Below are 22541 nucleotides of genomic sequence, written 5' to 3'. Positions count from 1 at the left end.
ATGTATTCATTGATTTCCATTCCTAAGTAAAATAAATTTATCGATTGTTTTCCAAGACAGAATTTAATTTGCATACCTTTAACTACATCATTAATATTATTTATAATGTCTTTATATTTTATTCACAATTGTATTTTAATCCTGATGTAAGATACCATGAGAATTTTATTTATTCATTTAAAAATCAGTTTGAGGAAAGTCTGACAGACAAAATGGCAGTTATTTTTATAAATGTTGAGTTTAGTCGTCATACTATTTTTTACGCTACTCAATTTATAATTTTTTAAACATGATTGTTAGGTACCTTAGATTCATATAATATTTACTTGAAAATAAGTAATATCCATATATTTCAACTCCATGTCAGAAAAAAATGATAAGGTTTAATTTCATTCGAAGTTGATTTAGAACCAAATAATAGTTTTTTGATCTTTTTTAAATTTGAGTGAAAACAAAGTGGGTAATTTTTGGCTTTGAGTTTTTCTCTGTTAAACCATATTCAAGATAAATAAAAAATTAACCATTGTATTGTGATTATGACTTAACATAGAATGATAAAATTTTTTATTTATAAATTTTGAAATACATCAATAAATATATCATTCTGTTTGGATTTTGATTCAGAAATGACGATAAATGGTTATGTTAAGTCTGAATCAAAACAGAAGAATAATTTATCTACCAAATTTGGAATCTGGGTGTAAGGGGGCATATTATTTTTATGTTTTGAATCACATTAAATATGATAATTTTTCTAAGTAAGAAGTCACTCTCCAAGACGAAGATGAAGAATATAATCAAGTTGGGAAATCTCCCTCGCAAGAGAATCCTCATGTTTCACTTGGTACATATCCCTGTTAACCTGAATTATCTCCCAACATAATCACTAATTCATTTCTTTGAAGTTCATGGGTTATGGTAATCTCACATCCTAGCTTGTTTTGCTACTAAAACAAATACCGTGATCCCAAACCCACATTTGTTTTTTTAATTCCACTTTTCTTTTGATTTTGATTTTTACATTTCATGAGCATTTTTTGTTTAATTCATAAATTTCATTAAATACTAAAAAATTAAATTAAATTAAAGTTACTATGATGCATTTGTAATGAAGAATCAAAAATAAGTTGTTAATTTAAACTGATTACTTAATGAGCTAATAATTACAATATATGACCTTATGAATTTATAATTTTAAAATTGAATGACCTTGATCAAAAATATCTCTCTCAATAAATATACTTCATTGCTTTATTTATTAAAAATTAAACACCTCATTAAATATAGTTAATGATAAATCACACAGATGACATGTAATGAGTCAAGAATTCCAATATTGTACTTAAATTTCAAATCATTCTTACTATCTCTACCATATAAGCATTTGGATACTTCAATGGAATTTAGTGACCGCTAATTAAAATTAATGTGTTGACATTTTAGTGATAAAATTATTATTTTGAATATTACATATTTCCATTAAAAGTATGATACCTTTGCTTTAATAAGTCAGAAAGCTGGAGTGTAGAGTAAGTAATTTTACTATATTACCCATTGGGTCAATAATTTTATTGTATTACTTAACAATACACTATTTTTAAATGTAATAATTTTTATTTAATAGATTAGATTAAATCCAAAAGGACGAAACTAAATGATTCAACATTTTTAATATATTATGACATATTTTTCTTGAGAGTGATATTCTAATTTTTTTTGGATTTAATTCTATTTTTAAGGATATTTCCTAAATCATATTCTTAAAAAAATATTAAATAAATTAATCCTATTCTGATTCATAATATATTTTATATGAATTTTTTGACCTTATAATCATGGAGATACAAATTTCTAAGTTGATATATATATATATATATATATATATATATATATATATATATATATATATATATATATATATATATATATATTATTTTCTTAAATGCTGCCTCGTGCAAATAAAGTACATCAAATATCAAATAATGATTGACCTATTACTTATTTTTCATGTTGAATATGTGCACGCCATGTGGCGCCTTTTGGTTTGTCGAATGGCGACCAATCACGAGTATATGAAATTATTAGTTGTGGTAATCATTGGAAAAAGGTGCAATTCTGGCATCGTGAATCACAATGCCATAATAAGTCAATCATTATTTGATATTTGATGAACTTTATTTGCACGAGGCAGCATGAAGCAATAAAAAATGGAACTATTTAAATCACAATAAATGCAACTTGTAGACCTAGAAAAAAATAATATATATAATGTAGAAATAAAAGTCAAAAAGTGCGACGGTACATGTGCTGCACACGTGTACTGCCAAGATGGATTAAAAGGTAATTTAGATTCTGATGCAACACATGGTAAATCATGCCACATCAGGCAATCATTGGGGAATCTTCCCCTCTTTTTGACTTGAATGCTACATGTCTGTGTGTCATTCATTTGGGAAGAAAGAAATATGAAAGAAAAGGTAATGTTGTGCGCGGTAACGCATCTCCATGTCACTATTCGATAAGAGTTAAAAAGGAGTTTTGTATTTTTCTACTGCAGATACACGTGGCATTTTTGGAGCACACAATCATGGAAGATGAGGCAATCATGCCAATGATAAATAACTGATGATTGGATGACTTAATTAAAAATGTAAAAAAGATGAAGTGTTAGTGTCCATGATGAGGAAAGAGAAAAAATAGACAGCTAGGATTGCAACAACTTCAAAGCTCAATGTCTTATGATCCACATGTCCGATTGAGCAAAAATTTTAAGGGATGCTTCATCTTCACCCCCTATTCCATCCATATATTTTGATATATAAATAGAGACATGTATCATTTTCAAATTCATCCTTAAGCTTGCTTCCTACTCGTGTGGGCTGATCGAAAGATATTGAGTTTTTGAGATCCATCAATAGTGTTCTTAGTGTAGTGGGTGCGTGGGAAGAAGAAACAGAAAAGAGGGGGAGCTTACCTGTATTAGAAAATCTCCTTGATCTTGGCAGGCTGTAAGGATATATAGAAGGCATATTCACCTTACTTTGCTCTTTCTCAACATCATTGTTAGCTTAGATTAATTTCACTACCATGTCTCACCATCACATCACCTCCATGTGTTCTTTAAATCATGTTTTACCACCTTCGCGGCATAGTGTTATCCTTAAATTACTTGTCGATTGCAATATTGAACTCATTCTCTACCTCATTCTTGTTATTCTTCTCGTCATTGCCATTTCATTGTTGCATTCACTCAACCTTCTTAAATCCAAATTATCACTATCTACTAACTATTCTCCTCAACTTAATATCATTATCTTGCCTTGCATTTTATCGTCACTCGATTGTATAATTAGTATGTATCTCATCTCATCTCAATAATCACTATATTAAGAATATTAAATCCATAATCACCATTCAATGTGGAGTCGATTCATATTCATCACTGGCTAAGATTACTAAGTATGTACAGGTTTATATTTTTATTGAATAATCTCAAAAATACCAATGAACATTTTTAACCCTAATTATGATATTATTCGTGGACCTTAGTACCTGGTCACTCATTGTGCCCTATTTGTCTCATAGATGACAAGACATTATCATTATCATCGTCACCATTATCATCATCGTTCCCTTATAAATGGAAGTATCGAGTATTGTTACAAGTTAACAATACACTAGTTGTGAATCCTTATTGATTATCGTGAGTACCACTCACACAACTAAAGCTGGGGATGGTCTCGCAGTGAGGCATAGAAATTATCGGCAAACCCCTTGGCCAGTGAGTGGCGCAGAAATCCAAACCGCACACGGCCTAAAACTACCTCATCACATGGCTATAGGTCAGGCTGATGTATAATTTGTGGCTGTCCAGCCAATCACATTTCTATGATTTATCAAGTTCATTGAAGTAAATATTTATTCATCATTATTCTGGTGTGATATTTATAATGAAGTCCCTGAATACATCCAGTTAATTAGTTGTAAATTCTGGTGTGATATTTACTAGCATTCAAATGTTTATTCTAAATATTGTTATTCATTGGATACTCAAGATCAACATCGATTAATCTGGATAGAATACTACTATCTTGTCCTATTTATATGATAAGTATGGATGATCCCATAGCCATTAGTGTGGAAAGACTAAGGATAGATGATGGGTGCTCTTTAAAGAAAAAGTTCAATGAAGTGATATGCATAAGTCCTTCAATGGTATTACACCTCAACGTCAATGAGGTTGATTCATGTTACAATTGTATAAGTGGTCAGTTGATCTGAGAAACTAAGGACATCTTGTTCACGGACGACTACGTTTGAGTAAGACATACAAGTCCCGAACTATGAATGCCATCGGTATAAGAGGAGATTGCCTCAAGAATGAAGATGCATCAAATCCCTAGCCTAGGAGTTTTGTTCTATGGCCTTGATATGGATGAAACAAAAGCAATTTCTGCAGCTCAATACTTGTAACAAAGTCAAAATGACATCAATAAAATAATGAATCAAATCAATCAGGCACAAATGTCACATCTTATTTCTTGGATACCCAAACAAGAAGTATTGAAATGCTCAAGCGTGAAGCCTCTAGATGTATCCATGTAATACTTGGTACCACGAATCTCCTCCTTCACCTTGACAAGCTCTATTCACCCTCTGTTGGTGTTTTTGCGCAGTCCTAATCACATCGAGAATGGAAAGGAGCCATGGGAGAAGATAAAAGAAGGGAAAGAGCCCTAAAAAATTCAAGGCCTTCCCTTATTTATGCCAAGCTGGAATTTTTCAGGAAAACCTATAAACCTTAAGTATCTTTTCTGACATCCAATAGAGCATTTGCATGTATAAATCTCTTTATTCTTGATGGCTGATGTATTAATCTAGTTAATGACTCCAATAGACCACCCACATGTGTTAACCACCCACATCGTTGTGACCTTGAGACAAAGAGCTGAACGAGAATATTTTTGTTTTTCATTACATCCCGTCCCTTTCTCTCCCATCTGATCCCCTCCCTCTTTTCCCTTCCATCACACTGCCCTCCAACCCGTCCTCTTCCATTCCATTGTCGGGTGCCAGTGTTTTACTCAAAGTTTACAACTATCAGCCAGCTCATCTGACCAGGCTCTGACCCTCAGACGGATGCATACCAAACTTATAAACTCTCTAACATATCACTAACCAAATTGCCACTATCCGTCATCCGTCATCCGTCATCCGTCATCCGTCATCCGTCATCAACCTTACTCCCAAGACTGGGTTGAACAGTGAGAAGCCCATTATAATAATAACGCATGATCGGCCCAATTAAACTTTGGCTTATTATCAAAACGAAGTTAAATTGTAAACGAGTATCACTCATTCCTGCCAATTCCAACGTCTTCTTCGTTCTTCCATCTCGTCTCCAGGTTGCAGACGACGCTGAGGAGATCTTCGCCGGTGGAATCGCCAAATCTTCGGACTTTCATCTGATTTTTACGTTTCCAGGTTGTCGCTCTTCTATCCCACTCAAAATTACCTCCGAATGCTTCAGAAAACTGCAACTTCTTAGGCAAAACTTAATTCTATCTCATCCCCTCCCCCACAAAAAAAACCCTTAATCTGCTATTTGTGATGGTAATGCCGCGGATTACCAATTTCAGTTCACCCATGTTTTGTTTTTCGTGTTTTTCTGCGGATAATCCGGAAAAAAACTCTCGTTCCTCGTGATTTAGGGTTTCTGGGACGATAAGTTTCAGTTATGTAGTGAGATTATTTGCTGTATGTTCTCTCATGCGGTGCTTCGATTGGGTCTAGGTTTCGAAGATGGGGGCGGAATCTGTCGAGAAGGATCGCGGCAAAAAGGACAGTGGAAGCAGGAGAAGTAGAGAAGATGAACTCGACAGGAAGGAGAGGAGGAAGGGAGAAGGCAGTAGAGATGAGAGAGAAAGGGAGAAGGGTGACTCCAAAGATGGGTATGCCAAGGATCTTGAGAGAAGCAGAGAAAGAGGGAAGGATAGTGGCAGAGATCACGACAGAGATCGAAATTCTGAGTATGCAAGGGACAGGGATAGGGGGAAGATGAGAGAAAGGGATTATGAGAAAAGGGTAGAGAGAGAAAGAGGGAGAGAGAAAGATAAAGATTATGAAAGAGTCAAGTATAGGGAGAAGGAAGAGAAGGATAGAAGCAAGGACCGTGAGAGGGAGAAGGGGAAGATGAAGGACCGTGATAGATCCAAGGCTAAGGAGAGAGATAATCTTGGGGAAGAGGATGATAGACTGAAAAGGCAAGTTAAAACCGTTGAAGATGACAGTAAAGAGTCAGTGCCACTGTCGGCCTCTGTTATTGAAGAACGTATATCAAAGTAAGTCGATTTAATTTTTTATTTCATTTCTTCAATTTTTCGAGGACACATGTTCGTTAATTTCTGCTTTATGTTAAATCCGCTTGCCCGATGTTTACTTCACGGGTAAAGATCAATAGTGAACCATGAAGGGAACTGAGTTCCTTTTTTTTCCCGGTTTTAGGACTCTGGCCTAGATTATACGTCGTGCTCTTTCTTTATTTGGGTACTTATTGTAAGCAACAGTAGGGTTCAAAGTATCAAATTTTTTGATTATTTTTTTTAATAGGAGTGCTTCAATAAAATTATCAGGGTTATAGGACATTAGGGTTCTCTGTTCGTGGCAAAATTGTCATCGGCTTGTGTGATGTTGATGGCATCCTCATCATTGTCGTCATCGAGAACGGGTATATGTGACCATGGCAATGTTGTGGATGATGTCGATTGGAATGTAGATGGCGATGATGATGACAACGACCATATTTGAATGGAGACCTGGATGACGAGTGAACAAAAATATGGCAACAGTGATGTGTATTAAAAAAACCTCTCTGTCTACTCTCCCTCTCTCTATGGTGTTGGGAATATGTATGGCCTTAACATGGACCTCCCCTTGTTTGGCTTGACATTACCCCATCATCTCTATAACAACCCTTTTTCTTTAACCACCGACAAGTGCTGCTGCTGATGATGATGACCTTGTTATTGTCCTCTTGCTAAATAACCAAACATAAGAAGAAGAAATCAATCAAGACCCAAACTATCATTTATAGAGAAATTTCTGGAAGCCCAACGACAAATTGGTTATCCCAACCAATTTCTCTCATATTCCTTTGGTAGTAAAAGAATTCCATGATGCCAAGGTGGGCGAGACATTGGGGAGTACCGAAAACTCAAATGCTTTGCTCGACAACTGTATTGGAATGGTACGAAAGTGGCAAATCAAAACCCATATAACAGCTTGTCAAGTATGCCATAGAATAAAACATCCTCTCAATCACCTGAGGGATTATTACAACCCCTCCAAATCCCTGAAAACTTATGGGATGACAGATCCATTGATTTCATCAAAGGCCTGCTAAGTCTAATGACTTTTTTTTTGAATAGGTCTGATGGCTTTGACTCTATTATGATGGTGGTATGCCCGCTAAGCAACTATAGTCACCACATTGCCGTTAAGAATCTTTTTTTCTCTCCAATTGTTGCCGATATTTTTATTAAAGAAGTAGTCTGATTTCAGGGCACTTTGAAGATCGACTACTTCAGACAGAGATGTCAGTTTTACCCCTACATTTTGGCACGAACTTCACAATCAAGAGGGAACAACCCTCAAAATAAGCTCATCCTACCATCCTGAAACAGACGTGCAGACTGAAGTCAACAATCAATGTTTGGAATGTCAGCGTAGGATTTTGTATCTGAACACCTCTGAAGTGGGCTAAATGGTTAGCATGGGCTGAATGTAGCTATAATATGTTGGTCCACACCCCTACCAAGATGACACCTTTTAAAGTTGTTTATGTGTGTGACCCCTCACCTCTAATCTGATATGGATGGCCTCCCTGCCTCATTATCTCTTTGGACAAGCTGTTCATTGAGTGTGATATTATCTTAACTCAGTTAAAAGCCCACGTTCCCAAATCTCAATCCATCATGAAGAAGGAAGCTGATTAGTATCTCCATAGTATACAGTTCCAAGAAGGCTGCGAGGTTTTTTTAAGAATTAATCCTTACCACATGAAATCATTGGCAAATTGTCCCAGTGAATGACTTGCTCCTAAATACTTTGGCCCTTAAACTATTAATAAAAGATTGGATCAGTGCCATTAACACTTGATTTACCTGCATCTGAGCATATGCATCCTGGTTTGCTGATTTCAAACATAAGAAAAGCAGTGGGGGCATGTATTCAAATTTTGGCTGTTCCTACTAACCTTTCTGAGGAATGGGAAAGGCAGGTCTCTCCTGATGCAGTATTTCACCACGAATGGTATGGAACGTTTAATCAGGTGGAAAAATATCGCAGATTTTGAAGCCACTTGGGAAAATGCAGATGTTACAACAAAACAATTTCCAGGCTTCTAAATTGTGGGCAATTTGGCCTTGCAAGGAGGGAGCAGTGATAGACATCTTCCTCGAGCCTAGAGATGGTCATAGGTGCCAATCAACAATAGAGAGTATGTCGTCTCTAATAATAAGTTGGGATGCTATTTAAGGAGGTGGGAACTAATCGGAAGAGGGGATTTAAAGTTTGGAGTCAGTTGCTGGCCAGCGGAAGTGTGGGAGCTTTCTCCATCTACTCATCTTGTAAATTACCATCCACTCGTCATTCTTCATCTCTGTCCATCTTTCACCTCTACTCACACTTCTTTATCTCTAATCCTCTTACTATATGTCAGCTTTCAGCTGATCTTGGAGAGAAGCAATGGAGAAGCTTCTTCCCACTTGTCCAAATAACCAGAGTAAAAACGAGATTCAACCAATAATAATCAGTCCTTAGGTTTTACATCATAACCCAGTATTTATACTGGGTTTTACACATATCGGGTCTCTTGGACTCGATATGAGGGATCCGGTATACCCAGAATTATAAGGGTAGATATCTAATAACATAAATATATGGCTTTAAGGACATAAAGACAAGAGAAAGGTGGACATTTGCTGACACTATACCTACCTATGCTGAGACGATTTGTGGAACCTTGATTTGCCATTTTTGGCTCAATATTGAAGTTCTCGGCTGCAATCTCTCTTGAATTGTGCCTTATTATCTGGGAGGCATTACATCATACGAGAAGTTGGTTGGGGTATTGGCTGGGAGATCCTACCAGAGGAGGCATAGGAGCCAATCGGGGCCTTTTATCATTTGGTTTCTTCAATCTTTTTCTCGAACTCTCTCTCAATCTCATTACCCTTCCAATTTTATTCTTGATGGAGCCTTATGAGGAATACTTTTACGACAGAGAACTATCAAGAGTCGCTCTATTTTTACTTTACTCCGTCTACCTTAAATAATCACTATTGTAGGGAATGACGACACTACCCCTGCCATCTGACAATATTTGATAAGCCGCTTACTGGGTGAAAATGTACAACTGATGCAATGCAACATATCTGTTGGCAGAAAGCCTCTTTGCTTTGAGATTCTGTATTCTCGTTCTCTTTTCTCCCTGAACTTATCCACTTTAAAACTTTTGAAAGAACCAAACGGAGACAGGGAATTAAGAATATTCATACTTTTTTCTTTCATTCATGATGTTCAAGATCTGAGATAATTTTGAAGACAAAATTAAGGTTCTCGTGTGGGATGTGGAGCTCTATCAAAAAGATGAAATCAGATCTCCATTGACAGATTGAATATGGAGAAGTCGATACCATCTATCTGGAGTATTTGGATGAGAATAATAAGTCTCTTTTCCACTGTTCTGAGTGGAGGACAAAAAATTTAAGGAGCTTCTATTCATGGAAACTTCTGGAGAGATAGTGTGGATCTTGAGTAAAGGGATGGATAGGAGATCGAGGATTAGAAGCAAACGAGGTGGAAGTAAAAGACAGTTCTGGGCAGTAAGTTCTAACAACATTCTAATAACACCTGGCATGCGTCTTTTTTTTCTTACGTTCGTATTCCAAGATGTTTCAATCGTGTATTAGTTTTACAGAAAATATCTCAACTCATTTCCCTGTAACGTGTTACTGTGAGAGCATTCATTCATTTGGCATTTGAGTTAAGAATTATCATTTTTTTTGAAGAAATGTTAAAATTATCATGACTTCTATTATTGGGTGTTGAGGATTAAGCTGCTTAACCCCATTGTTTTTTTTTCTAATCTTTTTCCATCCTTTTTCATAAATATATGAGCCACTGAAAAACTTTGTTTGTTCCAAATTAGGGAGCCATCCAATCTATTCAAAGTCCACAATTTTTAGGCCACATCCCTATTTTTTATACCTTACCTCGTAGTTCTTGAATGTGCTGATGTATCATTATTAGGCTTCATGGATCTTTGATCTGCTTTGACTTAGTGATGTCATCTTATCAGAGTACTGTTCAGGATATGCACTCTTCATTAGGGAGTTCTATGACCTGACGTTTCTTGTGCATTTTTCATCAATTTTATGTAGACGCTTTCCTCGTCCTTTCGTTTTTGGATTGGCTTTAAATTCATTTCATAAGAACTCTTAATCTTTCAGGATGAAAGAGGAGAGACTAAAGAAGTCCAGCAGTGATTCTGAGATTCTTGCTTGGGTTAGCAAGAGCCGCAAACTAGAAGACAGTAGAGTTGTTGAGAGGCAGAAAGCCTCGCGACTCATGAAAGCTCTGGAAGAGCAGGTGATGCTCTATTATGCTTGTTTGATATTCCAATCATATCTTTACCTAATTTCATTCTTAATTTGTTATTGTATTCTCTAGGACAATATTGACTCAGAAGGCGAAGAAGATCTGGATGAGGCTGCTGGGCCTGCTGGAGGTTCACAATATTTCTTTAAAATATGTTAGTACGTTAGGATTGACATATTTCGTCATTTTAACTTCCTTGTCCGGTCAATCTCTTGCAAATTGGCAGAGCATCTTTCTGGGGTAAAGATTCTTCATGGCCTTGATAAGGTGCTCGAAGGCGGGACTGTAGTTCTCACCCTAAAAGATAAAAATATACTTGTCAATGGAGATGTCAACGAAGGTGGCTGATGCTCATCTTCCCTCATTACATTTCCTTTTTTGCCCAGTTTTTTACTCAAACTTGAATGCTTCGACCAGATGTTGATATGCTGGAAAATGTGGAAATTGGGGAGCAGGTGCGTCGAAATGCTGCCTACAAGGCTGCAAAGAAAGGTGCCGGCGTGTATGATGACAAGTAAGAAACGGCCTTTTAACTTCCTTTTCTTTCTGTTAAACAGAATAGTGTCCTACTCTTTCCTTTATGCTCCCCTCCAGTGCTGAGAGAAAGTTCCTGTTGCGGTTAGGGCTTCCAGAAAAGCCTAAAATACATTGTTGTCTGAGCTGGGTTAAATACCAGCCAATAAGTAGCTTATTCCCACGTGGAAATAACTCGCTTAGAAAATATGTCACTTGGATCACTTATATATGCTTAGTTCACTCAAAAGGTCTTAAAAAAACATGAATGGCAATAAAAGGCTATGGGTCACCTATACAACTAGGCTGATGCAATCCTGAATAAGGACTGTCTCATTGAGGTCAAAGAGGGCTCTGTGGGGGCAATAAAACCACATATTGGAATAACTGGAGGTCTATAAATAACCCTAATGTACCCACACAAAGAAAGAAAAATGATCTAGTGATTTTTGGACATCTGTTGGAGTCCAGCGTCTTGAAGACAAGAATTACCAAGCCTGTAATTCTCAAGGGTCCGTTCACCTTTTGCTCTCTTCTTCTCTCTCACATTTTTCATTTCTCACGTTTCTCTCTCTCTCTCTCTCTCTCTCTCTCTCTCTTCCTCGTCCTATTTCTTGAAGTCTAGGTATGATCTCCATGAGGATCGTATCATCTTCACAGTTACAACACTCAATAGAAATAAGGAAATAGATATCTTCAGTCAACACTTTCATTTTTTTGTATCCAACATTGCAATTGTGCGTAATCAGGTTCACGGAAGAGGCTCTCTCTGAGAAGAAAATGCTTCCCCAGTATGATGAGCAAGCCGAGGATGAGGTTCACCTATTTGTTTCTCTAGTGATACCCTTCGTTTCTCTCTCTAATGACTTTTGACTTTTCAGGGGGTCACTTTGGACGCAAGTGGGCGCTTCTCTGGTGAAGCTGAGAAGAAACTAGAAGCAGTATATTATCTTACCCTTAAGACTTGAGTCTTCTTAACAATAGGTCCTGATATGACATTATTACCCTCTTCAACTAACTGTTTCTTGTGTGGCAGCTGAGAAGAAGAATACAAGGTAACACCATCGTGAAGGCCTACGAAGATCTCAACTCTTTGGGGAGGAGCACTTCGGATTATTTTACTACTGAGGAGATGCTTCAGTTCAAAAAACCAAGGAAGAAGAAGGCGCTAAGGAAGCGAGAAAAGCTAGACTTGGATGCTCTCGAGGCTGAAGCAAAGTCAACTGGACTCGGCGCCAGCGATCTTGGTTCAAGGAAGGATCAAAGCAGGGTAACTGCAAAAAAAGAAATAGAGAGAACTGAGGCACAGTTGAGGACCGAGGCATATGAGTCTGCCCTTGCCAAGGCGCAGGAAGCATCCTTGGCTCTTGCTCAAGCAGAAACAATTAGTGTGAAAGAAGAAGATGATGTCGGTGATACTGTGTTTGGGGAAGATTATGAGGATTTGCAGAGATCATTAGAGAGGGCAAGAAAGCTTGCTTTAAGCCAGAGAGAGGAGGCGGCGGGGCCGCAGGCTATCGCCATCAAGCTGCGGTCAAAGTCTGTGGAGGAGCCAAGCTTGGTCTCTTCGGAATCTCAGGAAAATAAAGTTGTCATCACTGAGATGGAGGAGTTTGTCTTGGGTCTTCAATTAAATGAAGGTATGCGATATGATCCCCTACTGTACTAGGGGTATTTTTATCATTTTGCTTTAGTGTAATTCCCTTTAAATGTCTGTGACCATTGTCACATTTATCTTTTCTTATACTTCTTTCTCTTCTCTTTCCGAAGACCCTTTCCCTTCTCTGTGGCAAAATCCTGTTCTTCTCAAATTCTCTACGGAAAGCTTTGTTTGATCCATTATCCTATCACCACTAAATGTCATCACATCTGAAATAACTTGTGTATACAGAGACGCATAGGCCTGATGCAGAAGATGTTTTCATGGATGAAGAACAAGAAGAGGAAGAACCACGTGCCCACAATGAGGACGCTACAGAAGCTGAGCCCATTAGTGCAGGAACTGAGCCCTCCACCAGTGCACAAGAAGAAGGTGAAGAAGCGGCAGAGAACATGGTCCAGGACCAAGTTATTCACGAAGTCGTCGTCGGTAAAGGCCTTTCAGGAGCCCTCAAGCTGCTCCAAGACAGAGGTGCTCTGAAGGAGACCGTGGAGTGGGGTGGCCGTACCATGGACAAGAAGAAGAGCAAGCTTGTTGGTATCCTCGACAATCAAGGCACCAAGGAGATTCGCATCGAAAGGACTGACGAGTTCGGCAGGATCGTAAGTACTCTTACCCTCCTGCATCTGGCACCATTAATATTTGATATTTTGGCTTCCGCTGTATGTGTAAGGTTGGAGGATGATGATATCATCATCCATGCAGATCATCGTCATCCTCATCACTCGTCCTCCGCTTTGATGATGATGACTCAGTCATCAACATTCTTCATTCTGAGAGAGTCACATTTGGGGTATAAGTATTACATCACTTAAATTTTCATTCATGTCCATAGTCTCCGTCCTCACAAAGACTATGTCAAGTCGTTCTTGTCAGCTGTTGTCGCGGACGAATAATGATGACGATAAAGAGTTTATTACTTATTGACGAAAGTTTCATTACTTACCCATCTGCTGTTAGTACATCAGCCGTTTTATTTTTTGGAATCTAGATTCCTTCCACGCTATTGACATTATCATTACGGTTTTGTTTATTATACTTTTTGGGTAGGGTTAGATGACAATGACGAATTTGTCATCTTCATCAGCATTCCCAAATCTAGTCATCGTTATCCATTTTTCGGCTTGGACAGATGATGATGACGGTTTGTCATCAATTAAGGGATTACCATAACAATAATGGCTCTTCAAAATCGTATGACAATGACATTGCATCATCGTCATTGACATTATCCACTCGTTATTTTCATCTTTGACGCTGAACTAGGATTGGCTGACCACGACAAATGTGTCAGTGACATACATGTTTGTGCTTGTGCGGATGATGATGAGGACAACATTTTGTCATGAATTAATAGATGATGATGATGATGACAGCTCTGAGGAATCCAAATGGCGAGGATGATAACTATTTGGCATCATCTGCTCGTCATCATCATTAATCCCGTACCCTCTTTTTGGTAGCTTTTAGAGGTATATTATCATGGTCGTTTATATGATGGGTCCCTACAAGACTAGCATCATAGTTACTGTTCATGCATCTGTTTTGGAGGAAATGTTGACTTTTTATCAGGATGATGAGTCCCAACAAGATTAGCATCATAGTTAATCTTCACGTTTCCAATATGGATGATATGTTGGATGGTGTGTCCCACCAAACTTTTTACGGTGATGGAAGCATCATAGTTAATATTCATGCGTCTGGTATGGATGATATGCTAACTTTCATTTTTATCGTGGGTCCCAAAAGATCATCATCGTATTCAATTTTCATGTCTGGTTTGTATGAGATGACTTTTAGGGGTATGGATGGGTCCCACAAAGGTTAGCATCATAGGCAATATTCATGCGTCTGGTATGGATGATATGCTAACTTTCATTTTTATCGTGGGTCCCAAAAGATCATCATCGTATTCAATTTTCATGTCTGGCTTGTATGAGATGACTTTTAGGGGTATGGATGGGTCCCACAAAGGTTAGCATCATAGGCAATATTCGTGTCTGGTATGTATGATAAGCTGACTTTCATGGGGATGGCGGGTCCCACCAACATTAACAGCATCGTCATGGTGTAGGAATGATATGCTTAGATTTGATGGGGATGGTTTGTTTGTGGCAGATGACGCCAAAGGAGGCATTCAGGATGCTGTCGCACAAGTTCCATGGGAAGGGGCCGGGGAAGGCGAAGTTGGAGAAGAGGATGAAGCAATACCAAGAGGACCTCAAACTTAAGCAAATGAAGGCCTCCGACACGCCCTCCATGTCTGTAGAGAGGATGAGGGAAGCTCAAGCCCGCCTCCAGACCCCTTACCTTGTCCTCAGCGGCCACGTCAAACCTGGGTCAGCTCTCTATCTCTCTCTCTCTATATAAATCTATCTAGCTAGCTTTTTTCTCTCTCTTTCTTTTTCTACATTTTTTTCTATCTGGGTATTGCTTTTTCTAAGAGTGCAACCCAGGGAATTAGGTATGTGTTTAATATTTAGGCATCTCTCCCCCCTCTTTGATGTAGTGAAAAAACCTCTCTCATCCCATCGGCAGACACTCTTCCTGTTTTTGGTTCGTTACTTCACTGCTTTGTTCCTCCTCTTCTCTGTCTCCATCTTTGATGGAGCGAAATACCGTTTTGTTCTCTCCCCCCATCCTCACAATCTCTATTGCTCCTTTAGTTCATTGTTTCACTGGGTTGCTCCTCTTCTCTCTCTCTCTCTCCCATCCCATCGTTACATTCTCTTAATCCTTTTTTGTCCATTTCTTCATCTAGTTGTTCCTCTTCTTTCTCCTGCCTCTTTGATGGAGTAAAAACCCTTTCAACTCGTGAAATCCACTCTCTATTAATTTCAAAAAAAAAGAAATCCACTCTCTATTATTTCTTCATAAATCCGTTTCTTCTCTGGGTTGCTCTCTCTCTCTTAACTTGTTCCTTAATGCATTTATAGTCAAATGGTTGTGGTCAAATCCTGTTCTGGGAAACCCAAGAAAGCCTCTCATTTAGATTGAACATTTCTCTCTCCCTCTTTCTCTCTCTAGAATGCTTAGAGTTCAAGTTTCGGCTTTTTGATTATTTTTATGGGTTTATTAAATGCAGGCAGACAAGCGACCCTAGGAGCGGTTTCGCAACTGTGGAGAAAGACACACCCGGCAGTTTGACTCCCATGCTTGGCGACAGGAAGGTAAATCTTCACAGCCCATTAAATTAAATTTTATTATTTTCCCTTTTTTAATTGATCTGCTTGTGCACCCCTTTTTTATATTTTTTATTTTAATGTCGAATCATAATTGTTATAATTGTGATGAATGAAAATTCACCATCTTTACATTTCAGGTTGAGCATTTTCTTGGGATTAAGAGGAAGGACGACTCAGGTCCAATGGGGCCACCACCCGCAAAAAAGTCTAAGAGCTGACTTTCTCTCACTACTCTTCCCTCTCTTCCAGTTCCATATTGGTAAGACTTTGCACCTTTCTTGGTTTATATAAACTCGTGACAAATTCATTCAATGTAAAAGAATCATAAACTCAAAAATATTTTTATGAATTTTAACATAAAAATTAAGGAGTCAATGATTTTTTTATGAGCAGTAAATGGATCCAAATCTTCTGTCGCAGGATATGAACCAGTTAAATCCTGCCACGTGACTCGAGGTTGACCTGGCAAAAGTTGACTGAAGACAGACCATCTGAGTGAGCAGATAGTTGACCAAGTCTTGCTTGGGTTGACATTTGGTCAAACGGCTTGTTTTTTGGTCTTTTGGTAGTATATTTACCATCTCTTTCCCTCTGGTGAGAAGAGAGAGATGGGGAGTGGGTTTGAGAGGGTGTTTATTGAGTGCAAATGGGAGATTTTATAGGAAAGGAAGAAGAAAGGTACAAATATGTAGATGAAAATGGGAGATTTTATAGCAAATGGGAGATTTTAAGTTGGAGAGAGAAACAAAGAAGAATGTACTTGGTGGAGGGAGAAGAAAGAGGGTGAGCGCTTTGGTAAGAGATAGAGAGAGACTGACACAGATAATTAGATGAAAATTTGGGGGGATTGAAGGAGAGAGAATGAAAAAATAAAATAGGGAGCTTAAGAAAAATACTGTTGAGGGTAAGAGCAAGTTAAACAGAGAAAAGTGTGTTTCAGACAGATGATGAGAGAAAGTAAATGAGTGCACATGATAGAAAGAGATAGAGAGAGAAGCAAGTATAGAGAAAGACAAAGGGTAAGTATTTGTGAGAGATGGAGAGAGAAAGCAAGAGTCATTAGAAAGTGATAAGACAGAAAAAGGCAGATAGGGAAGACTCTATGAAGAGAAAAAGAAAATGCCAAGTAATCCACAGTATATTCTACTCATTATGTGGATCCATTTGTCATGAATCTCATAGGGGTTCTTTAAGAATACATAAAATGGACTTATACAGAAAAAAAATACAATATAAGTTAAAGTAAACGTAATATTATTGCAATAGGTTAACATGGCAAGATGACACCCCACCCTTTCAAGCAGGTAAGTTGATGCTCTCCATGCCAGGTAATGAATGCCACTCGAGAATCCCTTGGCGAGTACGTCTATAATACAGTGGCAAGATTGAACATACTGTATTTTGGTATTCTGGATATATTTTCTCTTATGTATTTGCAATTTGATGTATCATGCTGCAATGTCATGTTTGTTATATCAATAAGAGACTTTTTGTCACTGAAAAATAATGAGATCTTCATGGAAAAATCTAAGATCATTAAGGGTTCTTTTTTGTTCGTAAGGGCTCACATGTTCCTTTTGTAATAGATTAGCTCCGGGTCACCACTTGATCTATCCATAAATTATTGTTATTTTGCTTTTCCAGAAGATTAGGCTTGTGATAATAAAGGAGTGATAGCCAAATGTTGGCATCTGGTCTAAGTCGACTTTTCCACATATAAATTTACTAAACATCTCATCCAAACTAATAGTCCTATATTGGTTGTGCCTTTAAAAACTATTGGTTCTTGAGATGCAATCTAAAGAGATCAGAGAACTTTTTGAGTTTCCCACTCAAAGTTTGAAGTTCTTTTCTATTATTTCATATGGATAGAATGCTACCCATCTATAATTATGGATTTGTATGGCCAACAAGCCAATCACACATCAACATCTTATTCAGATTCTTTAATGAAAATCATATTCATTAAAGAATCATATTCGTGTGTGATGTTTGTCAAATGATATTGTGCAGTGAAGCAGTGCACTCTTCAAATGATATTGGTTAATTTTTTACCAATTGTTAAGTATCTAGCAAGTAAAGTATGTTAGATGTGTGATTTTTTGCCATATAAATCCAAAGGAAATTTATGGACCAGGCATTTGTGTTTTTGGCCTGGTTAAATGATATATCTAAGATAAGTGGTGAATTATATTATTAGAGTAATTATTACTAAATAGGGATGGATATTTGCATAGTAAGTATATTTTTATTCCATGCTAGTGCTAATACTTCCATACAAGGCCGCATATTGTGATTTTTGTACATATTCTAGCTATTTCCCAAGCCATTACTAGATAATTAATTTTCATGAGACCGCAGTCTTTAGGATGCTCTATCAATAGTATAGGAAACCTAGGCCTTAGTCCATTTGATTTTTTAAAAAAATCATGAAAAGAAAATAGATTTTACCTAAAAAAATCATGAAAAGGAAATAGATTTTACCTTAAAAAATCATGAAAAGAAAATAGATTTTACCTCAAAATCTTAAATTCACCACATTTCCTCTGCAACATAGGCTTTAATGGAATTATACAACTTCAAAGCGAATAACATATACCACATATCATTTAAAATTACTCAATAAAAATCATGTTCGTTATTTCTCTTGTGAGTTATCTAGAATGGAATACATGAAACATTTATCCTGAACACTTCTATTCATATGATATTTGAGAAGGACATCCAAATAAGTTGGGTGGAAGGGTTGATCACATAATCACTTGTGGATACATTAAAGAGAGATTTTGGGTGTTCTTTAGGAAAGAGTTCATATATTTATCCACATGAATCCATGGATGGTATTTTACCTAATGTCAACCAAGTCAATTCATATCACAGTTGTGCAAGTGGTTTGAGACCTGATACACTTAGGATATGTTGTGGATGGATGTTTGTGTTTTGAAAATGTCCAACAAGTCCCTAATCATGAAATTCCAAAATCTCAAATCTTGGATTTACACAAAATCTATGAAGGTTCCTATGAAATCTCTGTGGTTACATTTAGAAGATGGTCATCTCTATGGATGGAGATGACTCATTGAAGGAACCAAATGCCTGAACATTTGACTTTTCACAAGGCAATCTAGTCAAGACTGTGTTTATCTTTTATAGGTTTGATTTGTGTTATATTTCCTTCACTGTTAAAATCTAATTTAAGTGTGAATAATAGATAAACCCAACAGCTTTCAATAACTAGATTGATTTCCTTATTATCGTGTCCTAACAGTGAAGCCATTTCTTGGAGATTTCCTTTCCAAATATTTATTCATCACTTCTCCCTTTGAATTCACATTCAAATGGTTACATTTTATTTTTCAAAATGGGTTTGTATTTCATGATCAATCTATATCAGTTAATATTTTTTCCCATCTAACTTAATCTACAATTTTAATATGTTATTCCAGCTTTATTTTTATCAATAGAAATTTCAAGAAAATTATTTATTCATTTATATATATTCCAAAACATGTCTTCCTATTATTCTCACATACATCTCAGGATGAATAAATCTCATTTATTATCTGTATGATTTTAAAATCTTTGATTCGATTCAGTTTCATTTTAGTACAATCTAGTCCATTTATCCATCATTAGATTTAACTCTCTTTCAATATCAACTTTTGTACTTAATATCAACATACTGTTTGGAAGCTTGAGGAAATATATGATTCTAGATAGAACTATATATTTATGGGCCAAAGTGAATTCAGATATGATGATTTAACAGTAACTGACCGTTATTTATAAAGACTAATATTGAATCAATGAATTGTGGCGGTATTTTTCTTATCTTTTTAACATATTAGTATCATCTCCTAAAAGGCCTCTACTTGTGGAGACTTCAACACCGTTTGTTGAACCCTTGGTGAGAGCAGTTAAGAAAAAAATTATTGATGAAAATATATGTGGTCGTCAAGCCAATCACACATGTTCATTAATATAATGTATTCATTATAGTGCTTGTGTGATTATTTTAAGGAAGTCCTTGAATACATGATCCAGCTTAGTGAATTAACATGAGATTATAATACGGAGATCACTAGTCTTTTAGCATGTGTTATAAATATTCCTATTCAAAGGATATTCAAGAAGGAAATCAAAAGTATTTAGATAGAATATGGCCGGTATTGTATCAATTAGTGTGGAGACAGTAAGGATAGAAAGGGGTGTTCTTTCATGTAAAGAGTTCACTGAATTGATCTGTATGAATTCCTGGATGGTATTATACCAAAATGTCAATCAGGTTAATTCACATCACAGTTATGTAAGTGGTCCTTAGACTTGATACAACAAAGGCGTATTGTGGTTATTCATTTCTTTTTTTGCAAATAATTTTGATTTATTCTTCCAGATCCAGGGCTCCAAAACCCAAAATTTACTCCATAGTAAAAATTTTGTTTTTATTTGTTATATTATATATTTCCCTCATTCATTTAATAAGGCTTGATGGGCTACAAGAGAATTTCAGTAACATAGGGACACAATGGCTCAAACAGGTGGTCCAAACCAATATAAATATGCAAAAAAATCCATATCTTCTATTCCCAGCCCATAAATATGAGAACATAATGCTAGTAGGTATCTACTTATGAATTTCCCGTACTGGGAATTTCCATAGATATAAAAACCAACTTTCAGGTCTATCTGTTTCCCTGGCTATCTAGAGCTCAATGGAGTGATTAATAAATGATAAAAAATGAATGATCTTAATTAATTTTTCAAGAATGATGATACCAATCTGCTTTTTGTTTCATTTATATTTATTTTGATATCATTGAACTACTATAGACTATTGATATAGTGTAAATGAAAAATTCTAGTGACTCAAGAAATTTATGGATTAATCAAGTGTGTACCATTTATTAGGAACACGATTATCTTAGAACCCAAAGCATACCATCAAAGTGTATATATTTTATTTTTCATCCCTCCCAAAAAAATTCTGATTATAGTCCCTACGGAATAACATTAGAGTAAGAAAAAAATATTTAAGCACTTAGATTAAATTATTTTTTATCACAGTGCACTTAGATTAAAAATACACTTATTAGCACTAATTTATAGGGGTAAAAATTATGAGAACAGAAAATAAGTGTGTTATAAGCCCATGTACTCCCTCGTATCATAGGAAGGCAAGAACAGTTCTGTAAGAACAAAGCAGCCCTTAGAACTAGGATTTTAGACATAGTTTTGACGAGGGTCTAAAATCAGATATTTTAGTAAGAAATTAGCCATTTTTCTAAAATGGTGTAAAGGAGTTAGAGTAACAGGTAATAATTTCAAATATATTATATTATAAAAGTATAAATTATAAATGAGAGAGCACGGATTGGCTGTGAGGCTTCGCCGATTGAGAAATCCCAAGCTTAGTACTTGGAGGCTTCGCCGATTGAGAACACCTCAGCAAAAGGCTATGGAGGCTTCGCCGATTGAGAACACCTTAGAGGCTTCGCAGATTGAGAACACCTAGAGGCATCACCGATTGAGGTCACCTCAGGCATTAGAGGCTTTGCCAATTGAGAACACCTCGAGCTCGTTTACTTGGGGTTAAGCAAAACCCTTATTTTTACAAGGGCCAGTTTCTATGAAACAATCCTATAACAACCTTGATTTTATTAATGAAACATATAACGAAACTTGCCCTTGTAAAAATAAGGGTTTTGCTTAACCACGAGTAAACGAGCTCGAGGTGTTCTCAATCGGCGAAGCCTATAAAGCCTGAGGAGTTCTCAATCGGCGAAGCCTCCAAGTACTGAGCTTAAGATTTCTCAATCGGCGAAGCCTCACAGCCAATCCGTGCTCTCTCATTTATAATTTATACTTTTATAATATAATATATTTGAACTTATTACCTGTTACTCTTAACTCCTATACACCATTTTACAAAAATGGCTAATTTCTTACTAAAATATCTGATTTTAGACGCTCGTCAAAACTATGTCTAAAATCCTAGTTCTACGGGCTGCTTTGTTCTTACAGAACTGTTCTTGCCTTCCTATGATACGAGGGGGTACATGGGCTTATAACACACTTATTTTCTGTTCTCAAAATTTTTACCCCTATAAATTTGTACTAATAAGTGTATTTTTAATCCTTGAAGAGTCAATTTTTAAAAAAGAAATCATTTTATTAGAAAGACAAACTTTTTATTAAATTACGTTGGTATATTTAAACATTTGCCTGTGAATATGTTCATCATGTGTAAAATCAGACATTGATTAAATATTATTTATAATTATAACCATTGAATTAAATTTTTTATTTTAAGATTAAAAAATTGAGCCATCTCCAATTTAACATTAATTTAAGTTACAATCATGACTAAAATTTTAAGCAGTGTAATCCATTTTTTGAACTTGTATGCATTACACTATCACACTGTTAGATTTATTTTTAAAGAGCAGAACCACCAAAATTTCACACATTTTATATAAAATTCACCCAAATCTAACACTGACTTTAGCTCTTAACATTTTTAGATT

The 22541-nt window shown here is 36.4% G+C and overlaps 1 protein-coding gene across 1 annotated transcript; it reads left to right on the top strand.

The window, feature by feature from the left end:
- Window positions 1–5352: 5352 nt before the first annotated feature.
- On the top strand, window positions 5353–16605 carry DOT2 (SART-1 family). The gene is made up of 14 exons (XM_078580736.1): window positions 5353–5484; window positions 5794–6341; window positions 10512–10650; window positions 10732–10789; window positions 10886–10999; window positions 11077–11173; window positions 11922–11988; window positions 12054–12113; window positions 12209–12812; window positions 13064–13434; window positions 14951–15171; window positions 15918–16002; window positions 16155–16276; window positions 16438–16605. The coding sequence occupies exons 2-13, from the start codon at window positions 5803–5805 to the stop codon at window positions 16233–16235; spliced, it is 2436 nt and encodes an 811-aa protein (XP_078436862.1). The 5' UTR covers window positions 5353–5484; window positions 5794–5802; the 3' UTR covers window positions 16236–16276; window positions 16438–16605.
- Window positions 16606–22541: the final 5936 nt, after the last annotated feature.

This window comes from Wolffia australiana, chromosome 9 (assembly GCF_029677425.1).
Source record: "Wolffia australiana isolate 7733 chromosome 9, ASM2967742v1".
Classification (NCBI taxonomy): Eukaryota; Viridiplantae; Streptophyta; class Magnoliopsida; order Alismatales; family Araceae; genus Wolffia; species Wolffia australiana.
Note: the sequence above shows the minus strand (reverse complement) of the source record. Positions and strands in the feature narration are given on the sequence as shown.